The sequence below is a fragment of the Maylandia zebra genome, unplaced genomic scaffold, assembly GCF_041146795.1.
Source record: "Maylandia zebra isolate NMK-2024a unplaced genomic scaffold, Mzebra_GT3a scaffold11, whole genome shotgun sequence".
In the NCBI taxonomy this organism is placed as follows: Eukaryota; Metazoa; Chordata; class Actinopteri; order Cichliformes; family Cichlidae; genus Maylandia; species Maylandia zebra.
Window position 1 is genome coordinate 8,608,174 of NW_027490041.1, and position 21,570 is coordinate 8,629,743.

At 43.1% G+C, this 21,570-nt stretch overlaps 1 protein-coding gene across 1 annotated transcript in view; it reads left to right on the forward strand.

The window, feature by feature from the left end:
* The first annotated feature begins 4,819 nt into the window (after positions 1-4,819).
* Positions 4,820-21,570, forward strand: part of LOC143416106 (NACHT, LRR and PYD domains-containing protein 3-like) — a 44,535-nt gene continuing 27,784 nt past the window's right edge. The window contains exons 1-5 of the mRNA XM_076881487.1: positions 4,820-4,844; positions 4,886-6,686; positions 12,325-12,498; positions 18,840-19,016; positions 21,237-21,413. Coding sequence (XP_076737602.1) covers positions 4,820-4,844; positions 4,886-6,686; positions 12,325-12,498; positions 18,840-19,016; positions 21,237-21,413 — 2,354 coding nt within the window. The remainder of the gene's footprint in view (positions 4,845-4,885; positions 6,687-12,324; positions 12,499-18,839; positions 19,017-21,236; positions 21,414-21,570) is intronic.

Here is a 21,570-nt window from a genome sequence, read left to right on the forward strand (position 1 = left end):
AATGAAGCTCAGGTGTTGATGCTGCTCACTGATTGGACGCTTGGTTTCAGCTCTGCTCTCAGTCTTTACTGCACAGGTGAAGGTAGAAAGTGTGACTGGATCTATAGACTGGAAACAGAGAAACATGCTGAACATTTGAAGCTTTGCAGCAGAAATGTTCATGTTACAAATACAGCAGAGCTGATCTGGGATCAGTGTGTTCACACCTGCAGCTACAACAAGGTTTCATGTCTCCACACGTCAGCATGTGAACTTTACTCTGACTCAGTCTGAGCAGTCAGACGGCATATTTTTAAAGTTAACACATCAGCACACACAGAGCTGAGCCCCTCCCACCTGTGCTGAGTTTCAGGTGGAGCCCCGCCTCCTTCCAGGAAGCAGCTCACCTGTGTGTCCGTGTTTAGTGTCCAGGTGTGGAGTGGAGCTTGTTGTTGGTGTGTGAAGAAACTGTAAGTTTGCTTTGTTTCCTCCTTTAACAGTTTGTCTTTAGGAACTTTACTGTTTGTTCAGCTCGTGTTTGATTTCTTCACACAACAAACTGTGTGTGTTTGTATTTCCGGTCTCTCCATTAAAGTCAGTGTGTAATGTTTCCTGGCTAACATCAGCTGTGTGCAGCTTAGTTCAGCACAAATCTGCTGCTCCATAGTTCACGGTAACGGACTCACAGCTGGACCAACGAGGCCGAGTGTGTCCGCCACTCTGAGCTACGTTCGTGTTTGTGTACTTGTAGTTTGTACTTTGAGTTCACTCAGAGCCCACAGAGGACGCAGCGTACGTGATGACGTCACAGCCCTTTACCTCCTTTACTGTCACTGTGATTAATATTTACACACGAGACACCTGCAGAGCTCTGACGCTAAGCTAGCACACAGCATGCTAACAGTAAGCTAAGCTAACACTAAGCTAACGCTAAGCTAGCCAAGAACCCAGAGTGAGGTTAAAGCTAGTGATGGGCAGATGAAGCCTCATGAAGCACTGAAGCTTTTCATCCAATTGGTTCACCCCAACGCGAAGCTTCTTGAAGCTTCATTTGCTCTAGTAGGACACCTACTGGACGTAAAAATATTAGTTGGCATGAATTTGAAGAGTGTGGCCTTTTTGCACACAGCCTGTAAATGTCAACAACAAAAGGAGTGTGTAAAACATGTATATTGTAGTGATGCAGTGTACTGTGTATATTTATACTGGCAGTATGGAACATGATTATTTGGAAATGCCTAAAATGGAAATGATCATATACTGTGAGGTGAGGTGTGGACAGTGGTTGTGCTTTTGTAACATTGAGGCAAGGACAGTGATTAGTGTTTAGGGGACACATCATTGGTTTTTATTAAAAAGAAACAGTTTCTCCACTGTGGCAGGTCGTAGGCGATTTTTTTTTTCTAAACTGTCTCTAACTCTCACTAACCGCAACTCTCCATCAAACGCCCACATTTTGTCTGAGGGGTTTATATCGCTGTCATAGCTCGCGGCAAAGTTCGAACCGCTTCCTGAACCAGTCACGTGGTACAGCCGGGCAGCGAGGCTTCGGACGTCATCATTTTCAGCTCCTCCCATAAATGAAGCAAGCCTGGATACGCGCTTCGCGGAAACGCCCCCTCCATTACTCGACACACGCTTCGAAGCCTCGATACAGAACGTCACATCACTAGTTAAAGCTGAGTAAACACTGACCCCAGACCAGCACCGTGATAAAGTGAGCTGCTGCTGCTGAACTTGAACAGGTAACAAAGTGATGAGCAGTCAGGCTGCAGGTTTCTACCTGTTCATGTTTCTACAGTAGAATCACTTTGAAGTGTCTTTGTGCTGTTTCATCTTTGATTTGTGTTCATAAACACTCAGAGAAACATCACGTGACCTCATCAGGATCTGTGTTGGTGTGTGGGGCTGTACCTCAGCTTCATGTTGTTACATGCTCATTTGTTCATTTTAACATCAAAGTAATGTTATGAGGAGTAATGAAGTAACGTACTCCATTACTTTTAATCAAAGTGTTCTGTGTAATATGTGTAATAATGACTGTTTTGAGTAATGACCAACACTGATCACAACAAAGAGGAAATGCCTCCAACATGCACAAACATTTGAGCCACAACATGCAGTTAATGTGCACAAATGTCTTTGATATGCTGCTCAGTGATGGTGGTGACTGTCAGAGCAGAGCTACTGAGAATCAATAAGTAATATCAATGATGGGATCAGAATCACTAAATTCTTCTCATCCCTGTCAGTATCATACATGTGCTGTATAATGTGATAAATGTAGAGGTGCTGGCTGTTCTCTCACTCTGCTGTTTAGCTGTAAAGGACGCCTCCCTGCCTTTGTCTCATTCATGACCTTTAATAGTCTCTTCTAACATGCAGAGATCTGTATGATCTGTTTCATAGAGTCTAACCAGCCTGTACAGGTAACAACAACAGTCACTGCATCACTGACACACAAACGTCATCTCTGTCAATAACAACATTCATACATGGAATAAAAACACATCAGTGGATCATTGCTGGAGCTGATGTTTGTGCTCCTGGTGCAAAGGCTCTCAGTTTCCTCCTTGAAATAACATCAGTGGTGGGTCAGCGACATGCTTTCTTTCCCTCTCAGGTTTAAATATCTGGGACTCTCCACCGTTTGGTTTTAGAGCTGAAGAAGCTTCTCTGATGAAACGTCTTCCAGAAACTTAAAGACGTCTCTTTTCTCTCCAAGCTCCTTAGATCACATGACCTGGATGACTGAACCTACAGACATATTGACCTGGTTTCATGGTCACATGACAGGTCAGAGGTCAGCGACTGTAACTCAGTTCCTCCTGTTAATGTGAACTCACTGAGTGTTTGTGGTTTACCTCTCAGACTGACTGAAGACGATGATGGAGGAAGAGGAGGACAGAGCAGAGTCTGCAGGGTCCAGCTGTCCGTCTGTGAGGAGTGACCGGTCCAAAGGAAACAATCCAGACTTCAGTGCTGAACCTGGAGCAACGAGGTCAGAGAGCTGAACTCACTGAGTAACAGAAATAATTCTGCACTGACATTATAATCAGTGTTGACTCTGGTTGATTGTCTGACTGTGTTTGTGAGCTGAGAGGAAATGAAAATGAGTTTGTAACAAAAATCAGTTTTGTCCAGTTTTCCTGTAAAAAGCTGAACTCTAATCTAAGAGGATGTTACTGACAGGAAACAGCTGCATTATCTGCAGTCTGTGTGATCACAGCTGCTTCAATCATGTTTGTGTCTGCAGAGGTCAGAGGTCACAGTCTGCAGGGTCCAGCTGTCCGTCTGTGAGGAGTGACCGGTCCAAACCTCTAAATCCACACTTCAGTGGTGAACCTGGAGCAACGAGGTCAGAGAGCTGTGATGACTCCTTTACATGTTTGTGTTTCCTGGATAAATATGACCTGAAACATCCTCAGATTGTTACAAAGATTCATTAAAAAGAAAACAATGAAAGAGAAAAGATCCAAATGTTCGACTTGGTCATTTGCTGTTTGAGGACAGTGATGCTCATATCTGTGGGGAAAGTGTGACCTGAGTGGGTTCATGTTTGTCTTTAAAGAACAGAGCTGCTCTGATTCTCTTTGTGTCTGATCTGTTAAACAGTCTGAGAGGTCACACAGAGACCCAGCAGCTAAAGCCTGGATCATACTGGCTGCTGTTACTCCATCAGGACAACACTGAACCACAGTGGTGTGGATGTAGTGGATAAATCCCACCATACTGATGCTCAGAGTTAACCACAGGGAACAAAACCAGATGTTACCTTCAGATTGTGACCTTTGGAGTGGACGATGCAGATTTCAATAGAGAATAAATGTTGTTGTTTTTCAGCTGTGAAGAAAGAATCTAATTTTCTGAACTTAAGAATTTATGATGCTGGAAACAACATGGAGACTATAACACAACATTTCCACTGTGTTCATAGAATGAATGTAAAACTGTCAGACATTCATTAAATATGCAAAATGTCTACAGAAGCATCAGAGGGTCAGACGTGAAGCACTCAGTGATTTTGATCAAATGACTCATCAGTTATTGATCTGTACTACACTGATCTACCACGTTAGTAAAGCTGGTGTTCTGGTGGTGGAGGGAGACCTCGGATCATGTTCTGGTTTTGGAGCAGTGATCTGCTGATGGTTCAGTTTAATGAGCTTCTTCAAAATCATCCCTGACATCACCACTGAAAGGACGTCCATGAAAACAGACTGAAAATTACTGATATGTTCACAATCTGAGAGTTTAAAACTTGACAGACTTGATTCAGATGAAGTTATTTGAGCAGAAACTCCTGGATCTTTATCCTGTGTTGATCTAATCCTTCATGGTTCCTCCACAGAGTGGAGCAGCAGAGCTCAGAGGTTCCCAGTGGTCAGTCTGCCCAGCAGCATCAAACACAGCTGGACTCCATATTTATGGTCTGTACATGTACAACAACTACTGTTACATCTGTCCTGTTCACAGTCATCTCCATGCTGCTCTTTGTAGACCAGTGGATCGTCAGTGTGTCCAACATGGATCTGATGTTTGGCTCCATGATTTCAGTCTGATTGGCTCATTCATAAATATTCTGTTCCAGCTGCTGGAGGACAACATCATCACTTTTGTGAAGAACGAGCTGAAGAAGATCCAGAAGGTTCTGAGTCCAGATTACCCAGAATGCTTAGAGAGTCAGAGGAGCAGCAGCAGAGAGGCGTTTGTGAAGATCACAGTGGACTTCCTGAGGAGAATGAAGCAGGAGGAGCTGGCTGACCGTCTGCAGAGCAGTAAGAGGATTTATCTAAAGATTTAAGCTGCTGGATAAATGAACATTTTCCAGAGATGGAAGATGGAGCAACATGTTTTAAAGATTAGTTCTTTTTGGAATTGAGTGTTTATTTTTCTTCTCATTCAGAGCTTCAAGCTGCAGTTTGTCATCGTAACCTTAAATCCACCCTGAAGAAGAAGTTCCAGTGTGTGTTTGAGGGCATCGCTAAAGCAGGAAACCCAACCCTCCTGAATCAGATCTACACAGAGCTCTACATCACAGAGGGAGGGACTGCAGAGGTCAATGATGAACATGAGGTCAGACAGATTGAAACAGCATCCAGGAAACCAGACAGACCTGAAACAACCATCAGACAAGAAGACATCTTTAAAGCCTCACCTGGAAGAGATGAACCAATCAGAACAGTGCTGACAAAGGGAGTGGCTGGCATTGGGAAAACAGTCTTAACACAGAAATACAGCCTGGACTGGGCTGAAGACAAAGCCAACCAGGACATCCAGTTCATATTTCCATTCACTTTCAGAGAGCTGAATGTGCTGAAAGAGGAAAAGTTCAGCTTGGTGGGACTTGTTCATCGCTTCTTTACTGAAACCAAAGAAGCAGGAATCTGCAGCTTTGAAGACTTCCAGGTTGTGTTCATCTTTGATGGTCTGGATGAGTGTCGACTTCCTCTGGACTTCCACAAAACTACAATCCTAACTGACCCTAGAAAGTCCACCTCAGTGGATGTGCTGCTGATAAACCTCATCAGGGGGAAACTGCTTCCCTCTGCTCGCCTCTGGATAACCACACGACCTGCAGCAGCCAATCAGATCCCTCCTGACTGTGTTGGCATGGTGACAGAGGTCAGAGGGTTCACTGACCCACAGAAGGAGGAGTACTTCAGGAAGAGATTCAGAGATGAAGAGCAGGCCAGCAGCATCATCTCCCACATCAAGACATCACGAAGCCTCCACATCATGTGCCACATCCCAGTCTTCTGCTGGATCACTGCTACAGTTCTGGAGGATGTGCTGGAAACCAGAGAGGGAGGACAGCTGCCCAAGACCCTGACTGAGATGTACATCCACTTCCTGGTGGTTCAGGCCAAAGTGAAGAAGGTCAAGTATGATGGAGGAGCTGAGACAGATCCACACTGGAGTCCAGAGAGCAGGAAGATGATGGAGTCTCTGGGGAAACTGGCTTTTGATCAGCTGCAGAAAGGAAACCTGATCTTCTATGAATCAGACCTGACAGAGTGTGGCATCGATATCAGAGCAGCCTCAGTGTACTCAGGAGTGTTCACACAGATCTTTAAAGAGGAGAGAGGACTGTACCAGGACAAGGTGTTCTGCTTCATCCATCTGAGTGTTCAGGAGTTTCTGGCTGCTCTTCATGTCCATCTGACCTTCATCAACTCTGGACTCAATCTGCTGGAAGAACAACAAACAACCTCTACATGGTCTAAACTATTTAACAAACTAAAACTTCAATCTCTCCACCAGAGTGCTGTGAACAAGGCCTTAGAGAGTCCAAATGGACACCTGGACTTGTTCCTCCGCTTCCTCCTGGGTCTTTCACTGCAGACCAATCAGACTCTCCTACGAGGTCTGCTGACACAGACAGGAAGTAGCTCACAGTACACTAAGAAAACAGTCCAGTACATCAAGAAGAAGCTCAGTAAGAATCTGTCTGCAGAGAAAAGCATCAATCTGTTCCACTGTCTGAATGAACTGAATGATCGTTCTCTAGTGGAGGAGATCCAACAGTCCCTGAGATCAGGAAGTCTCTCCACAGATAAACTGTCTCCTGCTCAGTGGTCAGCTCTGGTCTTCATCTTACTGTCATCAGAAGAAGATCTGGATGTGTTTGACCTGAAGAAATACTCTGCTTCAGAGGAGGCTCTTCTGAGGCTGCTGCCAGTGGTCAAAGCCTCCAACAAAGCTCTGTGAGTACATTTGTACTCATGTCTTTACTTTTAACATCCAACTGTGTCAGTAATTTATTTCACCAGGCTTTCTGTCTTTGTATGAATTTGTATCCTAAAGTTTTGGGATTTCTCCAATACAACTGTGACCTCTTTGATGCCTCCAGAACTCGAGACGCTGGATTCACCATAAACTCTGATCATCACTGCTGCTGTTATGTTATCAGTCTTTGTTTAAACACTTAGGCTGCATGTGCCTGATGTTGTGATACTTTATATTCACATGCATGCTCCTAGATACATTTCTACTGCAGGTCTATTTTAGTCACAAATGTTGGTGAAACACTTGCTTTTACATGCATGGTGGGTCCTGCATTAAAGAAAGCATTTGAATTACTCAGTGAATCCTGGCAGCCAGAGAAACATCCTTAGTTCCACTTTAAACTAAACTCTGCTTCGGTCTTCCACAGTGTGTTTGTTGTTTCTTTGTTGTTGTTGGCCTGCTCTCTCCTCTCACTCCAATCTGGTTGCAGCAGATGTTTGTCCATCCTTGAACCTGCAGACTTGGGTGCAGCACCTCAGTTCATCTTCAGTCTGAAACCAGCTGTTGTAGCTATATCCCCTCAAGCACACCTTCCCTGGTCATCTCTGCTGTGGTTGCTATAAAATTTAATCTTGATTTAAAAAAAAAGAACAAAAAACTTCAAGTCAGACTTGATGCCATTTGTTGGCAGCATGGTGCCTGTTTGTCTTTGATGATAAACTGCAGCACAGTCTAAAGCAAACCTTCTGACTTTATTGACTTTATGCATGTATATATTCTTCCTGTTCACCTTGGACACACAGCAGCTCTCTGTTTGTTGTGATTGGATCTAGAACAGCCAACATATCCTAATCTAGATGATTTCTAAGGTGTCTGGGACAAAAAGTTAAAATCAGCTTGGATGGCCTGTACTGTATGATGGCCTTGGTTGCACCACATTGATGGCCATGCAGGGTGGTTCACTCCTTGGGCAAGAAGACCGAGGAGTGAGCCACCCTTGGTCAGAGCTTGGTCATTCAAGCTCACTGTTTTCCCCTTGTTGGTTGATGATAGTATTTTTTTTTTTTACCTGACTTATAGTCATCATTGTCTTCAAATTAACTCACACACTGCTGACTGCTGTAGCTTACCTGGCTGAGCAGGTCACCCATGTACTGAAGGTTAGAGTTGTGACTCCAGGGCCTGGTTTGAGTCTGCCCAAGACCATTTCCTGTGTGTTATTCTCCTCACTTCTCCCTCCCTCCCTGTCTTCTTTGTCCTGTACAGTGAAGACAAAAGGCCTCGAGTTCTGAAAACTCTTCCCCTTCATCATCTTACATCTCTCTCATCTAAAATCTCCAGTATTCTCTGAGTAGAGAATCTTTTCATCATCCTTCACAACTCATCAACCAGGTGTCACAAACTGCAGCAGAACAGTACAAAGCATGTCATACTGGATGGCTGCAACAACCAGAGTTTTACCTACCTTTGGTATTTCTTGACAGCATGAGCGTAATATTTACTGAACAGAGTCGTCGTCTGTAATCTTTTCAGATTCAGATTCAGAACACTGTATTTATTTTCAAGGGGCAATTAGGATACTGAGCTTTCCAACCGTACATACAATACACAAACATCACATTGGGGAGACGGGTCAGGCTAGGTAGCTGGCCGGTCAGCCGCTAGAGCAGCGACCCGGAACCGAACAGCGGAAAATGCACAACATCAGGAAAGATGAGGAGAAAAAAGAACTCCTCCCAGACTGAGCTTCAACAGGGAGATCAGTTTGAGAACAGACAAAAAAAATGACCTTAGTGCAGAGCACATGAAAACTCTTAATGCGCCATAGAAACACATGACAAGCAACAGGGATGGGTAAAAGGTGAGAGACAGCCGGTGTAGACAGCGCATCCGGGCCTGCAGCATTTGCGCTGGTCCCCTTGACCCACCGTCTGCACCGGGAGGGGATAAGCATGCTTAGGAATCAGAATCAGAATCAGAAAGGGGTTTATTGCCAAATGTTGAGCAGGTTTACAACATTAGGAAATTGCTGCGGTGCTTCAGTGCAAACATAGTGTCATAAATAGCACTCAAATAGACATGAAAAAATAAAAGTAGGAATAAGAATTAAAAGTGCTACGTAGAAAGATATGTGCATGAGATATACATGAGATATATACATGAGAATAAGAATTAAAAGTGCTGCGTAGAAAGATATATACATGAGTGCAGGTGGTGATCAGTGCCAAACATGGAATGATGCAGTGACACAGCGTAGGGTCATGTGTTAGTGGCGGGGACAGTCATATGGTTATTGTTCATGTGTCCAACAGCAGAGGGGAAGAAACTGTTCTTATGGCGAGAGGTTCTGGTGCGAATGGACCGGAGCCTCCTGCCTGAGGGGAGCAGGTCAAACAGACTGTGTCCAGGGTGAGAAGGGTCAGCTGAGATCCGAGCTGCACGCCGCAATGTCCTGGAGGTGTACAGGTCCTGCAGAGATGGGAGTCTGCAGCCAGTCACCTTCTCAGCAGAGCGCACAACACGCTGCAGTCTCTGTTTGTCCCTGACAGTGGCTCCAGCGTACCACACGGTGATGGAGGAGGTGAGGATGGACTCGATGATTGCAGTGTAGAACTGCATCATCGTCCGTGTTGGCAGGTTGAATTTCTTCAGCTGCCTCAGGAAGTACATCCTCTGCTGGGCTTTCTTGATGACGGAGGTGATGGTGGGCTCCCACTTCAGGTCATGGGTGATGGTGGTACCCAGGAAGCGGAATGAGTCCACAGAGGTGATGGGGGTGTCAGTCAGGATGATGGGGGGGAGTGGGGCTGTGTGCTTCCTGAAGTCCACAATAATCTCCACTGTCTTCTGGGCATTCAGCACCAGGTTGTTGTGGCTGCACCAGGACACCAGACGTTCAACCTCCCTCCTGTAGGCAGACTCATCCCCGTCCGAGATGAGCCCAATAACGGTGGTGTCATCTGCAAACTTGATTAGCTTGACAGACTGGTGGGTGGAGGTGCAGCAGTTGGTGTACAGGGAGAAGAGCAGAGGAGAAAGAACACAGCCCTGAGGGGAGCCGGTGCTGATAGTCCGGGTGTCCGAGACATTCTTTCCCAGCCTCACATGCTGCTTCCTGTCCATCAGGAAGTCAGTGATCCACCGGCAGATGGGATCAGGCACATTCATCTGGGAAAGCTTGCCTCGGAGATGGTCTGGAAGGATGGTGTTGAAGGCAGAGCTGAAGTCCACAAACAGGATCCTGGCGTAGGTTCCTGGGGAGTCCAGATGCTGCAGGATGAAGTGTAGGGCCATGTTGATGGCGTCGTCTACAGACCTGTTGGCTCTATATGCAAACTGCAGGGGATCCAGGAGGGGGGCCGTGAGGGTCTTGAGATGGGAGAGAACTAGGTGCTCAAATGACTTCATGACCACAGATGTCAGAGCCACGGGTCTGTAGTCATTTAGTCCAGTGATCCTAGGTTTCTTGGGGACAGGGATTATGGTAGAGGACTTGAAGCAGGCAGGCACATGACATGCCTGCAGTGAGGAGTTGAAAATGCCAGAAAACACTGGGGCCAGCTCGTTTGCACAGTGTCTGAGGGTGGCAGGAGACACGCCGTCTGGGTCGGGAGCTTTCCGAGCATTCAGATTCTTAAACTGCTTCCTCACATCTGCTTCATGAATATGAAGAGTTGTGGTGGGAGGAGGTGGTGTGAAATCCTCTTTTGTGTGGGGTGAGGAGGGGGGTGTTGTAGGTGAACAGTTTGAAGGTGGTGATGGCTCTATGGAGGGGGGAGAGGTGGGGGAATGAGTGTCCAAAGTGTCTCTATTGTTGGGGCCGTTGGAGGTGTGAAGGCTGCTTGATGGCTCGTCAAAACGGCAGTAGAAGTCGTTAAGGGTGTTGGCTAAGAGCAAGTCATCAGTGGAGTGGAGGGTTTTAGGCTTGTAGTTGGTGATATTCCTAAAACCTTTCCACACAGAGGCCGAGTCATTCTCTGAGATCTGCTGCTGCATCTTCTCAGAGTGCTGATGTTTAGCAATGTCCACTTCTTTAGTGAACCTGTACTTGGCCTCTCTGTAGCAGTCCCTGTCTCCGCTTCTGAACGCCTTTCTCTTTTCCAGCCACAGCTTTTTGAGTTTAGGAGTAAACCAGGGTTTGTCATTGTTATAACTCACCCTGGTGCGTGATGGCACAATGCTGTCCTCACAGAAGTGGATATAGGAGGTGACAGTGTCCGTAAACTCGTCCAAGCTGTTAGAAGCAGCCTTCATTGTGTCCCAGTCTGTGGTCTCCAAACACGTGCGGAGCTCCTCCACAGCCTCGTCGCTCCACAGTTTTTTAGTCCTCACGACAGGTTTGGAGAGCTTCAGCCTCTGTCTGTACGCGGGGATTAGGTGGATAATGATGTGGTCAAAAAGTCCGAGTGAAGCGCGATAGGCACCGCGCGATAGGCCCCGCTGATCGTGCTGTAGCAGTGGTCTAATGTCCTCTCCTCTCTGGTCGGGCATTTAATATACTGCTTATATTTCGGAAGCTCATGGCTCAGATTGGCTTTGTTAAAGTCCCCAAGAGCAATGATGAGAGAGTCCGGGTATGTCCGCTCCATGTGGAGAATCTGCTCCGCGAGAGCGCACTGAGCTGCTTGCGCATCCGCGTCTGGCGGGATGTAAACAGCGGCCAGGATGAATGAAGCAAACTCCCGCGGAGAATAAAATGGTTTGCAGTGAATAAAAAGATATTCCAGAGAGGGAGAGCAGTGCTGGGCAATCACTGTTACATCTGTGCACCAGCCTCTATTAATGTAGAAGCAGACACCTCCACCTTTGGTCTTACCAGAGAGAGAGGCCTGCCGGTCCGCGCGCAGCAGATGGAAGCCCTCCAGCTTGAGCGCGCAGTCTGGGATGTTCTCACTGAGCCACGACTCCGTAAAACATAAGACACAGGAGGAGGCAAAGTCTCTGTTCATGCTTCTCATCAGGGCCAGTTCGTCAATCTTATTCCCGAGTGAGCGTACATTAGAAAGGAAGATCCCGGGAAGAGCAGTTCTCAGTCCGCGTCTCCTCAACCGCACGAGTGCGCCGGCTCGCTTTCCTCTCTTTCGGCGTCTCGCTTTCCTGGTCAGAGTCTGCAGTAAATCTGCCGCAGATGCGACAAATATTGGAAATAAATCCACAGGCGTTGTAGTCCTGTAGTTAAGGAGCTCTTCTCTGGTGTAAGAGTATCCAGAGGAGTGCCCAGACACAGAAGAAATGCACAAAAACAAAACAAAAGTAACGCACTGAAGCACCAGGGCATCCATACGCGGCGCCATCTTGGTTCTTGGTTCAGGATGGGAAGGAACAGTCAAAACACCATCTGTTAGCAGGGTGAAATTTGTTATGTTCAGCTCCAGCCTTGAGACCACAGCTGGCGCCGGTATGTTAGCCGCATGAAATGATGGTCGTTTTCTTTGGTGTGAACAACTGACTCAGAAGGTGGAGCAGGTGGAGCTTACAAGGAGTAAGTGCTGCTATAGAAGAAGAGTTGTGTTTTAATGAAGCTATTTAGTTAACCAATAATTGTATTGCATGCTGGCGTTAAAAAAATATTTCATTTGACTGATTTAATTAATTTGTTTGTTTGTTTTCTTCCAGACTGAGTGGCTGTAACCTCTCAGAGAGAAGCTGTGATGCTCTGTCCTCAGTTCTCAACTCCCAATCCTCTAGTTTGAAAGAGCTGGACCTGAGTAACAATGACCTGCGGGATTCAGGAGTGAAGCTTCTGTCTGCTGCACTGCAGAGTCCACATTGTACACTGGAAACTCTCAGGTCAGGATCCAAACATCCCCACTGCTGATCATTAAATGATATTATTGTATGAACAACCAAGCTTTATAGAATTGGCAGGTGAACTTTTCTTATCTTTGGATTGCTTAGGAGATTCTTAATTACTGTCTGTCACTGTGGTTTCATTTGTAAAGCCACTTCTGCTGCTTTCATTCATTTGGAAGTCCTGTAGCTGAGTTTGGGAGAGACTAACAGCCTCGGCAGCAGAGGGGAGAAAGGCTGTAACACCACCACTTTACTCTGTTCTACCTGTCACATCATTTTATCAGGAAACAAATATGCTCATGTTTTTACTATGTTTGTCTTGAAGATGTAAGAAGATCACATGGTGCTTTTTATTATTGTGTTGGTTTGTTTCCTGTCTCTTGGATGGAGCCCAGCTTTGCGTGGCCCCTGGGCCTGTGGTCAGAGTGTGTGCTGGATAATCCGTCCCAGGATGAGGCCAAACTGACATGGGATGAAATGTCTGTCACATATTTGAGCCCAATTTAAAAACATCCTCCATAAATATTGAATAATAACAATAATAATAAAGGGTCAGAAGATGACTTGTTGGAATGAAAATGAGCTTGTAGTTTGTCTGCTTTAATAATGTGACTGGAAAAAGGTGTTGGACTTCAAATATGTCCGTTTCTGTCACACTTCACCTTTAAAAGTGAAGCCTTGTTGTTCCTGGAAGGAAAAACACGACTTTTTCAAGTCTTTGTGCTGTTTTTATGAGAAATGTACGACTTTTTTTTTTTTTTTTAACTCTTTATTTTGTACTTTTTCCTTTGTATTACATACGGACAAGACAATAATAATAATAACACAACAACAAACACACAAAAAAAAAAAAAAAAAAAAAAAAAAAAAAAAAAAACCCACGAGAGGTCCCGCCCTATAAGGCTGACTGAGACTTATAAGTTATCCATTTTGTCCACTGTTTTCGGTGTTTGTCAGATTTCAGTCTCAGAGTGTAAGTCATTTTTTCCATTGTATATATGTCCTCGATTACGTCCATCCAGTCTTCCAGTTTTAAAGGATCGCTTTTCAGCCAATTCTTTGTTATCACCTTTTTGCTTGACAACAACATAATCTTAAACAAATACCAGTCCTCCTTTTTTACATTTTCCCATATTCCAAAATACATTACTCGTGCCTCACACAGTACTTCATACCCCAGCACCTTCGTCATTGTTGCCGCGATTCTTTCCCAATATGATTTAATATATTTACACTTCCAAAACACATGTGAGTGATTGGCGTTCCAGTCTCCACATAATCTCCAGCATTGTTGGGGTGTTTTCAACTGCTTGCTTTTGATATACGGAGTAATAAAAAACCTAATCACATTTTTCCAGCCATATTCTCTCCATCGTCTAGAGCTAGTGGAGTTATGCTGTGTGAGACATAAGGATCGCCAATCATCCTCTGACAACTCAATTTGTAGTTCCGATTCCCACTTTTGTTTAATATATAATGTTTCATTCCTATTCGAATTTTGTAGGCCAACATATAATTTCGACAGAATTCCTGATGGAAGATTTTTATATGCACCTGTTATTGTTCCTATTATACGATTTCTTTCTCTCGAGAGCTTCTTTCTAATTTCTGTATTGTAAAAGTGTCTTAATTGAAAGTACCTAAATAAATCTGATTTATCCAATCCGAATTGTTTCTGTAGATTCTCAAAAGATTTAAATGTTGTCCCATCTATTAATGTACACATTGCTGTAATTCCTTTATTGACCCATCTTAAAAATGTGCTATCCCATTGTCTACTTTGGAATTTTCGAGAGTATGCAGGCCAAATCAGCAATTTACAATCTTCTGTAATTCTATATTTCTTCATTATTGTCCACCAGAGTTTAATAGTAAATTCAGTGATGAGATTTTTGTTCGTGGGCTGGGTAGTTTCTTCTCCCAATCTTGCTTGTGGATGACATGATAGGCAATAATTTAACTCTATATGCTTCCATTTTGAAGTATATTCTGATGAACACCAGTAAACAGTATATCTCAGCTGGGCTGCATAGAAATATTCCTTGAAATTCGGGAGGGCAAGTCCTCCTTTTTCTTTTCCTGATTGGAGTATTTTAAATCTTATTCTTGGCTTTGTCCCTTTCCAAATAAATCTACTAACTAATTTATCCCATTTACCAAACTGTGCATCTGTTATTTGGACTGGTAATGAGGTGAATAGGTACAATAACCGGGGAAGCACATTCATTTTTATTACCTCTATTCTTGAGCTAAGGTCCTTGACAAGCGGAGCCCATTTAATCAGATCTTTTTGGATTGTGTTACTAAACTTCACATAGTTTGCCTCGTATAAAGTACTTGTATCACTAGTTAAATAGACACCTAAGTATTTGATCTTATTTGAATCCCATTTTAGTTTAAGTTCATTTTGTAATAATTCTTTGGGGAAATAATTCAGACAGAGTACTTGAGTCTTTACGATGTTTAGTTTATATCCTGCGTTTTTACCAAAATATTTTAATGCTTTAAACAGCCAAGGAAAGGTCGTATCAGGATCCTGTAGATATATAATTATATCATCTGCAAAAAGACCTATTCGTTGTTCAAGTTTGGAAACAAAAACCCCTTTTAAGTCTGTACTTTGCCGTATATACTGAGCCAAAGGCTCAATATACAAAGCAAAAAGAGCTGGACTCAAGCAGCAACCTTGCCTAGTTCCTCTAAAGAGCTCAAAGCTGTCTGTCAAGTCCCCATTTATTTTAACTCTAGCCATTGGCCTATGATACAGAGATTGTATACACTTGATGAAGATACTGTCAAAGCCCATTCTCTTCAAAACAGCAAAAAGAAATATCCAAGAGACTCTGTCAAAAGCCTTTTCAGCATCTAAACTCACTAAGGCTGTTGGGATTTTTTCTCTATTAACTTCATTAATTATATGCAATGTGCGTCGTATATTGTCTTGTGTCTGTCGCCCCTTAATGAACCCTGTCTGGTCTTCATCCACCAGGTCAGGAAGGAACAGCTCTAGGCGTCTTGTGATTATAGATGTAAATAGTTTATAATCAACATTTAAGATGGAGATTGGGCGATAAGAATCACAGTTTTCCTTGTTTTTACCTTCTTTCGGTAAGACTGAGATGATGGCCTCTTTCCAGGAAGGTGGAATTTTAGCGTGTTTTATTGTCCAATTAAAAGAATCTATCAAAATAGGGGCCAAAACCTCTTTGAAAGTCTTATACCACTCATTGGGGTACCCATCACTCCCTGGACTTTTATTCGTCTTCAATCTCCTTATTGCCTTATCCAGTTCTTCCTTTGTAATTGGTTTGGTTAATAGTTCATTTTGAGTTGTCCCTATTGAAGGGAGGTCTAACTGATCCAAAAACTCTACAATTTCTGGTCCATTTTTCTGATCCGGTTGACTATACAATGTTTTATAATATTCTTGAAAGGTGTTTTTTATCTGTGTTGGTTCATATAGTAGTTCCTTGGTATTTGGATCTCTAATCTTGTTGACTGCATTAGTTATTTGCATTAATTTTAACCGTTTAGCCAATACTTTAGTTGCTTTGGAGCCAGACTCATAGAATGTTTGTTTTGTGAATCTCAGTTTCTTTTCTATTTCCTCCATAGTCAAATCACTTAGTTGTTTTTTTACGTTTTTGATTTTTTCGGCCAAATCAGGACTCAAATCTGTATGCTTTTTTTTTTCCATATCCCTTAATTGTTGTTCTAATTTGGACTGTGTAAGCTTCTTCATTTTTTTGAGGTAGCTGGTCCTTGATATCAAATACCCCCGAGTTACTACTTTCACAGTATCCCAAATTATTGTTGGGTCTATCTGATCATCCTTATTGTGGGCAATACAGGTTTGTATTTCTTTTTTGATCTCTTTTACCTCGGATTCATTATTGAGAATACCAATGTTCAATTTCCATAATAATTTCTTATTCTGATTATGTAGGTGAATGGTCAAATGAATGGCGTTGTGATCCGACAAGTCGGCTATACCGATATTGCATTCTGTGACTCTATGTTTATCACTTCTATTTATCAAAAAAAAATCTATCCTAGAGTGAACCTTATGGGCTGCTGAAAAATGGGTATAATCCTTCTCCAGAGGGTGTAATTCTCTCCATACATCACAGAGATCCGCTTCCTTTATTAATGAGTTAAGAGATTTAGATTTATTATCTTTGCGTCTTTTTTTGCTTGTAGTATCTTTAGTATGATTTAATATACAGTTCCAGTCGCCCCCACATATCAAGGTCCCTTCACTAAAGCTTATAATTTTTTCAGATAGTTTTTGATAGAATTTTGAATTGTCCTCTGGAGGGGCATACACATTTATCAGGGACACCACTTCATTATTAATCCTCCCTTTGACAGCAACATATCTACCCTCCTTGTCACAGATTTCCTCTAACTTTTCGAAATTTACCGTGTTAGCTAATAAAATTATAACTCCTCTTCGTCTGCTATTCTTACATGAGCTATAAAAAGAATTTACATAGCCAAGCTTTTTAAATTTTTCATGTTCTTCTTTTGACATATGAGTTTCTTGAATGAATATAATCTGTGCCTTGTGTCGTTTCAATTTAGATAGCAATCTACTCCTTTTAACTGGATTCCCCAGACCATTGATATTGATTGAAATAATTTTTATTTTACCTACACCACTCATAATTCGTACAGTGTGCAATGATCATCCCCTCTAGTTTAAGAAAATAAAATAAAACAATATTACTAGACATTAAACAAAAATTAAACACAAACTTGCGACTCCCAATTAGTAGGAAGAAACTGTCTCCCACCATGACCCCGTTGGTAGATCTAGGGTAAAAAAAACCTCCGTAAAGGAGGGCCCTATGAAATATTTGAGAACTGAAGAAGTAGTTCCCAAATTATAGTCCAACGTATTTACCTCCATCCGGTGTTGCTCCTCCAGAACTTTGAATTTGAGAGGCCTATAATTTTCTGATCAGTAACAGGGGGAAGATATCCCCCGAACTAATCAGCATTTCTCTGAAATTCCTCCAATTTTTTTTTAACTCTCTGCCTCGGGGAAGAAATTTGCTCTCGATGGGAGATTGAGGCCCGTTTCCACTCTCGACACCTTCTGCTTAGCGCATCGTCCTCCTCAGATGCCGCCGGGATCTGGACATCGTATCCCCTCCTCTGCATCTCCATAGCCGCCTCTCGTACGTTACCGTAGTTTCTGACTCCGTCCTGCCAGTGGATCCGAATGCTCGTGTAGGGAGTTTGGAAGCGCACTCCCGCTTCCTTTAGTATCCGCTTAACTTCTCTGTATTGTTTGCGCTTTTGAACAATATCTGATGCATAGTCATGATCAAAGTAGATCGTCTTGCCATTCACCTGGATTTGCTTCTTTTTCCAAACTTCTCGAAGTATGAGTTCTTTCGTTGTGAATTCCTGGAAATTAATAAGAATCGGACGTGGGAATTCTCCAGGGCGCGGTTTCTGTACAGAGATACGATGGGCCCGCTGGATCTTAAGTTCTAGCCCGGCCGGTATAGGTATCTCGTGCTGTAGCAGCTCCGAGACAAAGTCTTGGACAGATCTCCCCTCGGAGCCTTCCTCCACTCCAACCAGGCGTATATTATTTCTGCGGGATCTTGACTCCAGGTCCACCAACTTGTTCTGAATAAATTTCTGTGTTTTCAAGCTTTGGAGGAGCGCTTCAATTAACTCCATTGTCACATCTTCTATATTTCCCACTCGATCCTCGGCTTCCCCCACTCTCTTCGACAGAGTTTTTATGTCCTCCTTTATCTTGTCGAGCTTACCGCCCAATTCCCGCTGTAGCGTGTTAATGCCTTCTCTCAGCCTTTCATTATCTTGTTTCATTTCTGATTTCAATGATTCGATGGCTTTTAGTAATTCGCCAGCCGAATCTCTAATTATGCCATCGGGGCTCGTGCAGTCTTGTCCTGTTGCGTTATTGGTATTTATTTTTGCGGCTTTATCATGTCCCCTTGGCATTTTGGCCTCCTTTTGCCTTATTCCTCACCAATTATATTCGTTTTGCTCAATTGAATTGTCTGTTGACGAGTTTTCGGTGTTTTAAATTCCTGATAGGGAGCTACCACCAAACGCGTCCACTCAATCCGCCATGACACCCGGAAGCAGAAATGTACGACTTTAATGTGAAACATCAGAGTTTTTTCTCTTGTTGTGTTTGTTTGAAGCTGCTTCCTGTTGGCTTCAGCTGTTTGGAGTTTCCATTTTCTAAACTTCTACATTCTGAATCTTCTTCAGCTCTGAACAGATGATGAAACACTGAATGATTTCAAGCACTTTGTCTAATAAACTTACATCTTTCATTCTTTATACAGATTGTGGGGCTGTGGTTTGTCAGAGATCAGCTGTAATAATCTGGCAGCAGCACTGAAGTCCAACCCCTCCCATCTGAGAGAGCTGGACCTGAGTAACAATAACAACCTGCAGGATCCAGGAGTGAAGCATCTGTGTGGTTTCCTGGAGAGTCCAGGATGTGGACTTGAAACTCTGAGGTCAGTCAGCATGTTTTAGTTGTGCTGAGATGAATATGATGTGAAAGTTGTGCTGACACTAAACTGCAGACATCAGGCTGATATTATACTGATCCACACTGAGGATCTTCATGGTAAAGTCTGTTTTCTTCTTCTCTGGTTTAGTCCATTGACTGCAGCAGAACAATGTTTGCATTTCAAACAGTGATACTCAACATATGGCCCGCGGCCCACACCTTTCCTGATTCAGAGAGAGGGGACCCTGATTAACTGTGTAGCTTCTTCCTCACAGTCCTAAGTATCAGACACAACAATGAATAATCCACAGCTGACTGTCTTTAGCAGGTCAAGGGTCACGGCACACAGCAGACAGTGGGAAATATTATAATTCTGATCATTTATCAGCACATATCCATATGTATAAAAACAAAGCTGACACTGTGAGACTTGATCAGAGGTGTGATCATCACAGCAGAGGCCTTTGTGTCAAAGTCACTGAGGATCAAACAGAAACACATGAAGCAGATTTTCCTCTTCTGGCTATTTATAGCAGATAACCTTCAAAATATTCTGCAGTCGATCAAAAACTGAAGCAAACCATGAATCAACATGTGAACATGACCTGATGCTGCTGAAGTGAAGCAAAGTTACAGAGGTTTGATTACAGACACAGCTGAGAGTTTGTAATCTGTCATCATTTTAAAAGGTTTAAATTTCTTCAGTATTGAACAGCAGAAATGAGGCTTTGTTTTCGGAGGCCGACAGCAGTGAACACAACAGCAGACTGGTGCGTAATAAGCAGTGAATAATGCAGGAAACAGATTTTTGAAGGTAAACTGTTCTTGAAGTACACTGAGAGAGAGAGAGCTGTGCAGGAAGTAAACGTCAAAGTCAGAGAGAATTCATGACGATGTTCATCAAACGTAAAGCAGAGTTTGGATCTTCTTTTGCTGCTGGTTCAGTCAGTTTTGGTTGGAGACAGATGAAACCTGCAGTTTCAGGATCTGTGAGCTGTCCACTTTCAGCCCCGACGGCGTGTCCGTGTACGTGCCGTCGAGTGAACGATCCGCGCTCTGTGTTTCCATCTTTGTGTGTTTAGCTGCTCTCATTTACTGTTTTATCTGTTTGCTGCTTGTTAAAATACTTTTGGGAGCTTTAACCTGAGATTCTGGCAAAATACATTTATATTAAAAATCGATTCAGGATTGAATGAATCAACATCGTTTTATTCAAATTAAAACCATTTAAATAGGAAAATCCATTTTTTTACAGCCACCTCTAATGCTGGGTAATGTCAGCTGGTCCATGTGCAGCTGGCTGTGAGGCTCAGGGAGCGTCTACAAAGTGCAACACTGAAAGAACATCATCCATAAATATTGAGTAATAACTGGACTCTCATACAGCGAGACTCAAATGCCTTTAAACATCAGCTTATCCTGCTGATCCAAGTCCAACACTGAGTTTGTAAAAACATGTTTGTCAATCATTTTGTTTGGTTTCTGAGGAAAATGATTCAATAACTTGCTGCTAATACACAACATTTCATCATATTTCCTCATAACCCTCTTTTGTCTGACCATTTGATCCCATTTGAATTTGCAATAAAGGATCCACAGAGTTTGGTGACAATAATGACAGTAGATGTTTGTGTGAAAGTGCTGGAAGCAAAAGAGTGTGTGATGTTCTTTCAGTGTTGCACTTTGTAGACGCTCCCTGAGCACTGGTCTCACAGCCAGCTGCACATAGAGACCAGTGTTGTTAGTCCAGGTCATAAGATGACTTGTTGGAATGAAAATGAGCTTGTAGTTTGTCTGCTTTAATAATGTGACTGGAAAAAGGTGTTGGACTTCAAATATGTCCATTTCTTTCACACTTCACCTTTAAAAGTGAAACCTTGTTGTTCCTGGAAGGAAAAACACGACTTTTTCAAGTCTTTTTCCTGTTTTTATGAGAAATGTACGACTTTAATGTGAAACATTCAGTTTTTTCTCTTGTTGTGTTTGTTTGAAGCTGCTTCCTTTTTCTTTTAAACATTTATTTATTGTTTTTAACTGGTTTTACATGGTGCACCGTGAGCAAAAAGCTTGAAGCTGCTTCCTGTTGGCTTCAGCTGTTTGGAGTTTCCATTTTCTAAACTTCTACATTCTGAACCTTCTTCAGCTCTGAACAGATGATGAAACACTGAATGATTTCAAGCTCACACTTTGTCTAGTAAACTTACATCTTTCATTTTTTATACAGATTGTTTGGCTGTGGTTTGTCAGAGATCAGCTGTAATTATCTGGCAGCAGCACTGAAGTCCAACCCCTCCCATCTGAGCGAGCTGGACCTGGGTCACAACAAAACCCTGCAGGATTCAGGAGTGAAGCATCTGTGTGGTTTCCTGGAGAGTCCAGGATGTGGACTTGAAACTCTGAGGTCAGTCACATGTTCTAGTTGTGCTGAGATGAATATGATGTAAAAGTTGTGCTGACACTGTGGATCAGTAGGCCCACAAACCTCTATACAGGAAGTCTGGTTCTACTCTTTGTAGAACTTCTGATCCCTGATCCTCTGAGTCTGACTCAGTAAATAA